Source organism: Diachasma alloeum, unplaced genomic scaffold (genome assembly GCF_001412515.2).
Source record: "Diachasma alloeum isolate Michigan unplaced genomic scaffold, Dall2.0 Dall_scaffold_00387, whole genome shotgun sequence".
Taxonomy (NCBI): Eukaryota; Metazoa; Arthropoda; class Insecta; order Hymenoptera; family Braconidae; genus Diachasma; species Diachasma alloeum.
In genome coordinates this window covers 214,879-226,927 of record NW_021680526.1, presented here as the reverse complement: position 1 = coordinate 226,927, position 12,049 = coordinate 214,879, and the positions used below count along the sequence as shown (strand labels likewise).

Sequence of the window (12,049 nt, the reverse complement as noted above, 5' to 3'; positions counted from 1 at the left end):
TCGAGATGGATCCAAGAGACAGTCACAAAACTGCTTTTTCAACACCAAAAGGTCATTCGGAATTTAACCGAATGCTTTTCGGATTGAAAAATGCCCCAGCAACATTCCAACGTTTAATGGATAGCGTGTTGTCTGGTTTACAAGGTACATCCATGTTTGTGTAACTTGATGACATTATTGTTTCGCAGAAAATTTGAAAGATCACGAAGAAAAGATTGAAGCGTTGATGAATCGTTTAGAAAAAGCGAATTTACAACTACAACCGGATAAGTGCGAATTTTTGCGACCGGAAGTAGGTTATCTAGGGCACATAATTAGTAAAGAGGGTTTGAAACCGGATCCTTCCAAATTAGATGCCGTGAGAAACTTTCCAGTTCCAAAAAAACAAAAAAATATTCGTTCTTTCCTTGGATTAACCGGATATTATAGACGATTCATAAAATTTTTTTCTAAAATTGCAAAGCAATTGACTAAATTATTAGAGAATGATGTAGAATTTGTTTGGTCCGATGGAGCTAAAAATGCTTTCGAAACACTTAAAGAAGCGTTATGTACAGCTCCAATTCTGCAGTATCCTGATTTTGCACAGCCTTTTGTAATAACGACTGATGCTTCTGGCTTTGCCATTGGCGCAGTTCTTTCTCAGGGAGAGATAGGGAAGGATAAACCTATCGCTTTTTACTCTCGAGTTTTAAGGGGTGCAGAATTAGGTTATGATACTTTCGAAAAAGAAGCATTAGCTATTCTCGAGGGCGTACGAAATTTTAGACCTTATGTCTACGGACATGAGTTTACGGTTGTAACTGACCATAAACCTTTAGTTTGGTTCAAGACCGCAAAAGAAGCTAATACGCGGGTTCTTAAATGGCGATTAAAGTTAGCCGAGTATGATTACACTGTTCAATATAAACCAGGGAAAATTAACTTGAAGGCGGACGCGTTGTCAACAAACCCAGTTGAACAAGTGAATGTAATTACTCGAGCTCAAATGAAGAGGTCTGAAGAACCTCTTGATCCGGAATTAAAAGAGATTCTGGATATTTTGAATGGATCTGATCATAAAGATCAATCGCTTTTTGCTGGAAAAATTCCAGATGATCCATTTTCTGCTGGAGTCATTCCAGATAATTCTTTTTCGGCTGGGACAATCCCAGATAATTCTCTTTTTGCTGGAAAAATTCTAGATGATCCATTTTCTGATGCAGTCATTCCAGATAATTCTTTTTCGGTTGGGACAATCCCAGATAATTCTCTTTCGGCTGGAAAAATTGCAGATAATTCTTTTTCTAATCAAAGAATTTCAAATCATTTAAATAGGGCTGGTAAAAAACCAGATTCAATTAAAAAGAAAAGAGGCAGGCCACCCAAACGTGTTTTAAACTCTAAAGATGGATTTGATGACAATACAGGGATTGTTGATAGGAAGACATGTAAAGTGCCATCTAATATGGACAAAATTGTCGCAGGAGATCCCTTATCATCTAAATTGAATGACTCAGCTAATGAATCTGATAGCAATGATGAGTCTAATTCAGATTCTGAACAATCTGATTTTGATTTTGAAGGTAAGAGAAATAATAAATCAATTATTATTTCTTCTAATGAGTTAATTATTTATCGTAAACATAATTTGTTGTACTTTCTATCAGACAAGGGGGAACCTCTTGATAAGGGTACAAAGGAATTCAAGAAATTGAATAAATTACCTTCTATTAAAGCTCCTACCTTAGGTGGAATTTGCAAACAAAAAATGGGAAAATATTTCCATTTTGCCTCTGTAATTAAAGGATCAAGTGGGGAATCTAACCTCTTAACTAAAAATTATCTCAGAACCAGTCTGATTAATTTGAAAGAAATCTCAATTAATAGAAAAATTCAAACGATTTCTATTGCTTATTCCGATTTTGTTGGTAGTCTCGCGTGGAAGGAAATTCTAATTTTGATTCAAGAAATTTTCAAATCGGAAAAGATTAAAATCATTGTTTGTCTTGGCAGAATTCAACACGTTCCTATCGAGAAACGTGATGCAATTTTTTATGAAATGCATTGTTCTCCCATCGGTGGTCATAAAGGCGTTTCGAAGACCTACAACAGAATTAAAAGTAAATATTGTTGGGAGAATTTGAAGGCTGATATCCAACGAAGGATTCAGCAGTGCGCGGATTGTCAGTTAAAAAAATTGGTTCGCGTTAAAACAAAACAACCGATGTTGTCACGGATACACCGGGTACTGTTTTCGATAAATTAGCTATGGACATCGTCGGTCCTCTACCTAAAACTGCGAATGAAAATGAGTATATTCTTACTATTCAAGACCAATTTTCTAAATTTTCGTTGGCGATTCCATTAGAAAATCAACGAGCGGAAACCATTGCCGATGCGTTTATCAAACGATTTATTAGTATTTTCAAATCGCCGACAGTAGTATTAACTGATCAAGGACGAAATTTCATCAGTTCAATGATGGCGAGAATAAACAAGCGGTTTAGAATTAAGAAGTTACAAACTACCGCGTTCCATCCACAGTCAAATGGATCTTTAGAGCGTTCACACCATGTTTTGGGTGAATGTTTGAAACAATACGCTAGTCAAGATCAAGAATGGGATCAATGGATCGAACTAGCGATGCTCCCTTATAATACGTGCGTTCATGAGGGCACGAAATATACACCTTACGATTTGGTGTTTGGTAAAACGGTTAGACTTCTATCAGAAGAACCGTTACATGAGTTGGATAAATTACCAACGTATGATGATTATATCGAGAATTTAGTTAAACGTCTGACTGAGATTAGAAAATTAGCTTACGACAATCTAGTGGATTCGAAGCTTAAATCCAAACATTATTATGATCGAAAGATCAACCCCGTAGATTTCCAAGTGGGTGATAATGTATTTTTGTTGAGTGGTCCTAAACCAGGAAAACTAGGAATCCAATATGATGGTCCTTTTAAAGTCTTAGAAATTTTACCTGACGGAACTGTGAAAATTTTATGCAAGAATAAACATAAAGTTGGGCATTCGAATCGTTTAAAAGCCAGTAGAATTTCAGAATTGAAAAATTACGATAAAAAGGAAATTATCAAAAAGAAGAAAAATCATTCGTCTGATTCTGATTCGGATTTCATACCGTAATTTGATGCTTTTGAGCATCTTTATTATTTTTAACTTTAATTTTTCTCCTTATTTTTGTAAGAAATTAGTGATTTCACTAATGTTTTTCTTTTCTTTCCGTTTTATTTTGATTACAGATAATGATTTTGTTAAAAACCGTAATACTGTTAGTAATGTGGGATTACGTGTTCGCAATAGTTGGTTACGATTGCGGTGGTAACTCATTGAATGTTACTACAATTTCATCACTTGATATCGATGATTGCGATATCGAGGAGGAAGATTACTTCCTCTAAAGCGTATGTTTATTTATTACAATTGGATCAATGTACTCATACGCGAGTGACCCAATGTAAAATCGAAATTAGTCGAACTGTCTACCATTGTGGAGTGCACTCCCATGTCTCAATTGTAGACAATGCACATGCAGAGTACATTCAATACATTTCAATGGATGCGTGCATGGCCGCCCATAATCATGGCACTCTCCAAATAGGGAAAACTATATTCACCATGGAGATTGAGGAACAGAAGTTTCTTCCCTTCCTAGATGTCCTAGTGCATCGTAATGAGGACGGAAGTCTTGGTCACCGAGTCTACCGAAAGCCTACACATACCGACAGATACCTCCATGCCTTCTCACACCATCACCATTCTCAAAAGAACTCGGTGATAAGCTCTCTTATGTACCGAGCTCTCACTATTTCCCAGCCTGAATACCTGGAAGCCGAAGTTCAACACCTGGATAAAGCATTGAATAACAATGGATACCAGAGTAAACAAGTCCACCGTATTTTGCACAGACTGAAAAACAAGAACTCAGCTGAGAGTGAACCTGCTGATAAAGTAGAACATCAGAAAACGGCTGTTCTCCCGTATCTTCAAGGTACGACCGATCGCATTAGCAAGGTACTACAGAAGCATGCCATCAGGACAATTTTCAAACCACCAACGAAAATTGGACAAATGCTCCCCAGTACTAAGGATCGGAGACCACCACTTAGTCTCCCAGGGGTGTACAAAATCCCTTGCTTTTGTGGAAAAGTTTACATTGGTGAAGCCGGGAAGAGGATGAGTACACGGATCAAAGAATATCAACGGTGTGCACAAAATGGCCATGTCTCGCAATTTGCACTGGTTGAACATTGGATGGACACTGGACACTCTATCCAATATGACAAGACAGAAATGCTTGCCAGCTCACAAGGATATTTCGCCAGAAAACATCGCGAAGATCTCGAAATCCAAAAACATCCCAACAACCTCAATAGGGATCGAGGATACCAAACCCCCTCCAGGGGTCAGGGGGTATATAAGGACTTCCTTACAACGGAGAGCTTCAGTATCGGGGCAAACTAGCCCTGATGATGCAGACTGAAATGTTTGCGAAACGTCGACAAAAAGCTGAATCTAGACGCGGCATCCATCTGGAAGCCATCATAATGAATTACTTCATTTTTTCCCGTGTTTTCCTTCTTCTCCACGTGTATTTCCCATCAGTCAAGCCTTTGCGTCGCGACCTATCCAAGGCTATCCGAGAGCTAGCGCCCTCCTGGCAACTTGAAAATTCTGCAGGCTCACCCGAAGGCTCCGAAGCTGTCTCGCGACCATCCTCGGCATCCTGATATCCCTCGAAGATGATGGCTCCCTCAGCGTGAGTGTGACCGCGCCAAATTTGATTCAAAACAATACAAGTTGTAACGATTTTTTACGCTTTAACCAAAATCCGACCAATATCCTTACTCAAACTCAACGCAATCTGAAACTGACGAATTGTTACACTTCCTTCTCGTGACCCGCCAAATCCAAAACGCCAAAAACCAAAACGGCACGACTGGATTCCGGGGACAATCAGCAACTCATTCAATCCTTGCTTCAAATATTGAGGGCGCCAGCCGATTTTTAGCAACGCCGAACTGACGAACAGCCAGCATCACTGTATTTGCATAAAACTAAATACTAATTGTTCCCGAAATTCCATCAACGACAAGAAATAAAAACGAAACCATACGCAGAAACGTGGATCACGAGGGTACGGTATCACTCGCTCGCTCATTGTGTGGGTCGTAGAGAGAGGGGTGGATCCGTTAGACATGAACAATAAAATACCCAGACGACAAGTAACGTGGTGGTAGAGAGATCGAGATTTAAAGTAGACTTTTTCTGAAAAGCTTGGGTTTTATTAAACGAATTAGAAGGCAGTATTTCATTTTACATGTTCCGCTATTGCTATTTTAATACGTTATTTGTTAGCAAACAAGATTGTTACAAACTGGACTTGAGATAATTTCAGAAGTAATCTCCAAATCGATTATTAAACCGAATAACTTCTCCGGGAATTAATAAAATCCAATTTCTAAAAAAAAACTGGAGAATAACTTGGCCAGTACGTAGCTCGAGGGGGTCCTTAAACATGAGAGACATAACGTGATCATATTATATGAGTGTGAGGGAGTCACGCAGGAATACAGAGCATCGAGGTTATTCCATTCATTCCCACGGTAATTTTCCTCCTTGAAATTTTGAGAATTCGATGTGCAAAGAGAGTTAGAATCTCTTCTGATTATAATTTGAGTAATTTATTCGAAGTTTATATACCAAGAGATTAAGGAAACGTAGCGTTGATATAGCGCAAACATTCGTAATGCGGGAATATCAGAAAGTGTCACTGAAAACGTGGAATTATGCCGAGCGGTCCGTAGCGATGAAGCAACTGGTGGCACAATGCCCTTGAAAAATCGTATGAGTCTGATCTCATTCTCATCACTTTCCAAATTGAAAAATGAAACACATAGCTTTTGCCCTGACTATCCCCTTCGATATAAGACAGAGCATTTTCTTTAAATCATGTCGGTTTTACCTAAAATAATTCGAATTTCACAGAGCTGAATGTACAAAATTGAATGCACAGAAGATGATGGCGCGGGTCGCACGGGATGTTTTCCATACGTTGTCACTTATTAAAAACCATAATTTTTTATTTAGCTTTAGGTATTTTTGGGGGAGAGTTAACATAACTTTAGCTAATTGGGTAACGTTTACAAAGCTTCGCGAGGGTTGGCGTCTGTTTTACAGAGCTTTCGAGATTTCATTTCGTGCACGTGGTTTTTCGCAATTTATGACTGAAACACTTTCACTCGCGATAAATGACTCACCATCGTGGTTAATAATCCCTCGTAACTGGTGATGGGGCCCTCAGGATCATTAATTTCGGTATACATAGTTCTTGTGTTCGCTTTCTTGCAGAATTCCTTTTTCGGCGTGCTAATCGTATGGTCTGCGAAACGACTGACTCCGGGACCGTAGCATTAGAGTGGGGAAAGTGGATGGCTAGTAATTTAGCGCGAGCGTCGCCTTGAACTCCCTAGTCGGTGAAAAACAGGGCGCGGGAGATTTGATTCACATTATTGAATGGGGTTTCATCTTGAATAGCTCTATTTTTATAATCGAGACTGTTTCTTTCAACTTAACCGTACTAAAACATTAATATTTACGGAGCGGGTATCACCTCTGCATACGACCGAAATTAAATAATTTATCCCTGAAGGACACTCTCCAGGAACGAATTAGCAGCTTCTCAACCGAATAAAAACAAATCCAAAAGTCCTGGCAATTCACACGAAATAAATGGACTAATTCATCCGTATAACCTTCCAATCGTACACACTAGAAGACACGTAACACCCTTGCAACCAGGGGAGTTCGAGAATTTCGCTCGTTTTTGTGGTCTCTCCAAAAACATATAAATAAAGAGGATTGCCAATGCTCGCGGGGTTGCTCAGTGTGTCGGCCCTGATCCTCCGTAGCATATAGCTCTTTAATCTAATTAACACAGGCTTTATTAAAGGGAACAAAACCGAGAATGCCCAACTAAACTGGACTGTCATAACTTACTCTTCTGGGTGTGTTATTAATTGATTTTGTATTGAATATATTCGCCTTTCACCCGTGGCAGTCCATTTAACGCGGTACCATAGTTTCATCGTCTCTAAATGGCATTTAGGAAAGAACGTATATAGCGTAGTTTTCGGGGAGAATGGCAGAGCTCCGATTTCCGATTTTCGCGATGGGTAGACGTAACTTCGCGATTCTCACGACTCGGGATTCGGGTTCGTCTTTCAAGATACTGTTCTTCTCTCTCTCTCTAGCCCATATAATTACTCTCCTGTTCGGTCAAGTAACGAATTAGCCTGCAATTTCGTCACAAAGTGAATCAGACATAAACTCAAAACCTCTTTCATGACTCGCTATCGGTTGGTAACTTCCCGCCTGGTGATTTTTAACTATGGAACCCACACGCAAAGCGTGCGATAAACAAAACCAATATTTGTGATGAATTTATCACGTCACAATACATACATACACCATTTAAAACTCGAATATTCTGACTTTTTAGATACTATTTAATTACCGTAACAGAAATAATCGGAAACTTAAATTTCGGAAGCAAAATGCGGTAAAAGTTGAGATCATTCATTTTACCACATTTTATGCCACTGAATAGTTTTTGGCAATATTTTTTTGTCAACGTGAATAATCAATTTACACTGAATCAATCATTTTCCTAATTGCAGATAATGTGAAAGCTCTGTATAGGAGGGGAAAAGCACACATAGGAGCCTGGAACGAGAAAGAAGCTCTGGAGGACTTGGAAAAAGTTGCAGAACTCGACCCAACCCTCAAATCCGCTGTTGAGAAAGAAATTCAGTCGTTCTTAAGTGCAATAAAAGATGAGGAATTTGAACAAAAGAAATCTCTATCCCAAATGTTTTCTTAGTTTATGCGGAATGCATATTTTTACTGTGAAATTATATGGATTGCCTCTGTGTAAATGTGGAAATCATAAATATAAATTATGTAAAGAATATAATTCAATGATGACTGTGATTTTGGATACAAATTTCAATCATTTTCTAGTGTAAGTTAAAGGAAATGAAATGATAAAATGAAGAATTTAACACTTTAGCGAGATTTGAGGCAGTAGAACGATTTTGTAATCTTGGATGGTGTTGTGAGTACAAAAATCGACGGCTTTCAGAATTATGGGGCGAGTCTTCTATTAAAATTGCACCTAGATTTTTTTTAGGAATCCACTTCGAATTAACCCTCTGACTCGCACTACCTATGTAGAAGGGGATGAGTGACGAGTACGTGAACAGTTCCGTAGTACTAAGCGTAAGTTTCAACAGATGAATCTCAAATATGGAAATTTTGAAAAGGAATTTATTCGTAGACAGGATGAAGAAAATCTGCAGAAGAGAGGAAGTAATTTGAAGGAAGACATGTCATTACTGCCAATCGCTAAATCACGAACAGGACCTCGATTTTCCACAAAAGGTTGAACTGGATAATTTCCAATATTAGAAGACCATAATCGTTCTAGTTATTCGACAATTTTTGTATTTTTCTTTGCTGACAAACTATCTGGATTCATTTCACAATTTGAAGGTGTCTCTCATTGTTTCATGCATTTACCAGGAATTCCACATACACTTATCAATCAACATTCAGTCTTTTTACATTTTTCCGGCTATGGCTGTATATTACTGGCATTTTTTTTATCTCTCATTATATGATTTTTAACTCTGAAAGCTTCAATGTGTAATACGTATTACGCAAGAATATACGGAGGGTCTCGACAGCTACGTAAAATAGTTGTAACGTCCTGACGCGAGAGGAGTGAGGGTATAGTCACGTGACCATTTGTCACTAATATATCGTACGGCGTGCTGTGATTGGTGCCCACCACATCGATGGGGTTTTGGGAGGTTTGCGGGTCAGAGGGATAAAAAGTAAAGTCAAAAATTTCTGTTGGAAATGACTCGGAATAATTGCAAATTGAAGAGCGATGTCACGACCATGTATGTTGCACCCCCCCCCCTGTCCCTTTCTCTCTCTCTCTCTCTCTCTCTCTCTCTCTCTCTCTCTCGCTTTTTCTCTTATATATAAATACCCTGGAGTTTTGCACGTGACGTACTCGCCTGGAATTTCGTCACACCAGATATTGGCAAATCCTACGGTATCGCGAGGAAATGCCTGGAAAGATAGAGAAATGGATTCCGCGTTAATCCACTGCATCAATGTGAGTATGGCAAATTTTTCATCGAATAGCAAGATTTATAGCCCGATGACTTGGGGCAGTGGATAAGTTCATTCCCTCACATGCGAAAGGTTCCGAGTACAAAACCCGGCTGGGTAGAATGTTGAGATCTAACCATTTAAAGTCTAGATCATCATCGCAGCATACTCTGACCGGGTCTGTGTACCTACCACATCATTCAGTGGCATTGAAAGCAGACATTGATAAGATGTTCCCACAAATTCTGGTGGCCCCAGAAGAGTAACATCTACAACGAATCCTATGGCAACCACCTGACACTATGGAAGTGAAATCGTACGACTTAAAAACAGTAACGTATTGAACTGCAGCAGCACCATTCCTGGCAAACCGCGTGCTGAAACAACTGGCCATGGACGAACGACAGAAATTCCCGCGAGCCGCCGCTATATTGGAGTGTGATTTCTACCTTGATGACGTCCTGACTGAACCCTCATCAAGTGACGAAGCTAGAGAGATCCAAAACGAGTTACAACTGCTGTTCCTTTCCGGTAGAATGAACCTGAGGAAATGGGCATCTGGCCACGCTGAGAGCCTCAGAGCAGTTCCTTGCGAGCTACTAGCACGCGACACTACCTCGGTATTCCATTCGAAGGAAACCGTCAAGGTACTTGGTGTCCAATGGAACATGAATCAAGACATTCAATTTCTCCGTGTCCTCGGACAATTCGAATAAGGCCACGAAGCGAGCAATTCTCTCAACTGTCGCCAGGATCTTCGACCCAGTGAACTGGCTCACGCTCACTGCCATCACATCAAAAATCTATTCAAGAACTATGGTTAGTTGGGATGGATTGGGACGAAGGTGTGCCCGAGACAATTCTCGAAAAATGGAAAAAATTTCAGTCTGAACTCACAACATTCCAAGAGATCAACATCAGCCGATATCTGAAGTGGACACTAGATACTCTGAAGCTGGAATTACATGGGTTTTATGACGCGTCGAGCCAAGCCTACGCCGCAGCAGCCTACCTGAGAGTCAGAGGAGATAATAGCACCCAGACAGAGGTTCACCCCATTATGGGAAAGTCCAAGGTCGCCCCAACAAAGCACCAGACAGTAGCCAAACTTGAGCTGCACACGGCACATCTGCTGGCACGACTCTTGGAACGCGTCAGAGATTCTATGAAACTCGAAACAGTACCCATTCATGCTCGGAGTGACTCACAAATATTACTCGCCTGGCTTCAAAAACATGCATCCCACTGGCCGACATTTGTCGCACATCGAGTATCGGACATCCAGACTAGACTTCCAACAGCCAACTGGCATCACGGCCCAACTACATCTAACCCAGCTGCTTCTCGTGGAATTCCGCCTGCGGATCTAGTCACTCATGATTTTTGGTCGACTGGACCACAATGGCTAAAATTTGATGCAAGTCAGTGGCTACAATAAAGAGCCATCGACGATCCAACTCTTCAAACAGAAACCAAGGAGAAAGACCATCTGACAGGATGCGCTACAACGCGGCAAACACAAGCGACTGCAAGATGACTGCACGCCCACCTTGAAGGAATAGACTACCCTACTCAGCAAAAACGAGTGCAAATTAAACTCGAGACCACTTGGACTCCTCCGCGATGATCCTGAAGACGTCGCTTTCTTAATTCGCGGACACTTCTTTATCGATAGACCATTGAACGCGGTTTCCGCTTCCTGCATATTAGAGCTGAACCCGAACAGGTTGTCGCGTTGGAAGTTCAGCCACCACCTCAACGAGAGCTTTCGGAAACGCTGGAGGAGTGAATATCTCCACATGTTGCAGATGCGACAAAAGTGGACGAGCACTCCAACGTACAATCGACCAATAGTGAAGTTGATTCCCCGCCGCGTGGGAGACGTCATGGCTGTCGGTGAACCGCCCCTGCGGTATAACCACTCTAATCTTTATTATTTGATCGTTTTGAGACTGTTTCAGATTGCAACGCCTTAGTTCTAATTACTGGAAAGCTAGACGGGCGGTAGGTTCGCGATTGCGAATAATGACCGCGCTAGCACTTGAAGACAATCACGTTAGCCCCGAAATTCACGGTCATCGCCCGATCAGCTGGTCAGCGTGCCGAATTAGGCAGTTACCTTTTGGACACTGACAAGGAACACTACGCAGGTATCCCCTTCCGATTTCGATGAAACTTAAATATGTTATAGGGGACCCAAAACTAAGGGACACGTTTTTTTTTTAGCTGCCCATATTGGGTTTTAGGGGGTGAAAGTGCTCTCTGAAGTTGACCACCTCTCGGGGTCATTTTTCGATTGCACACATACGGAAGCTTTTTGAACAACTCTTTCGTAGTGTATCATGAAGGTCACAAGGAATGATGAAAATGCGAATTAGAACCGTCTCCGGGGGGTGAAATATGGAGGGGAAACTACCCTTGTGAAAATTCATTTTTCTCATAGAAAAAAACTTTTGATGGAACTCCCATGGGATAAATTCCATTTGAAAAAGTAGAAAAAATTACAGAATACCTGCTTTTTTTTTTTAATCGAAATTTAAAACTTAAAAAATAGATTTTTCGTGAATTGCGAAATTTCTAACTTTCTCCTGTACAAAACAAAGCTTACGGCTAATGATGAGGGAAACCATTGGGACAGGATCCAGGAGTGATGTCGGGGAGGTTAACTACCCTTTGGGGGGGGGGGGGGATTTTTTTTAATAACGGAGAAAAAATATCGATGAGAATTTTACGAAACACATTTCGTTCGAAAGCATGAGACAATTCAAAGCACATCCTGTGATTCTTTTCCCCAAATTAAAATTGAAAGTAAAATACTTTTTTTTTATTATAAACAAGTCTTCGATTTTTGGTACAT

At 40.3% G+C, this 12,049-nt stretch overlaps 1 protein-coding gene across 1 annotated transcript; it reads left to right on the top strand.

Annotated features, from left to right (window-relative positions):
* Positions 1 to 3,576: 3,576 nt before the first annotated feature.
* LOC107041886 lies at positions 3,577 to 4,473 on the top strand. Its single transcript, XM_015262696.1, has one exon. It carries the CDS (start codon positions 3,577 to 3,579, stop codon positions 4,471 to 4,473), a length of 897 nt encoding a protein of 298 aa, XP_015118182.1.
* The last annotated feature ends 7,576 nt before the right edge of the window (positions 4,474 to 12,049 follow it).

What these genes read in the sequence shown, in the direction of transcription:
- LOC107041886 (XM_015262696.1), top strand. Translation starts at nt 3,577, where the DNA reads ATGGCCGCCCATAATCATGGCACTCTCCAAATAGGGAAAACTATATTC.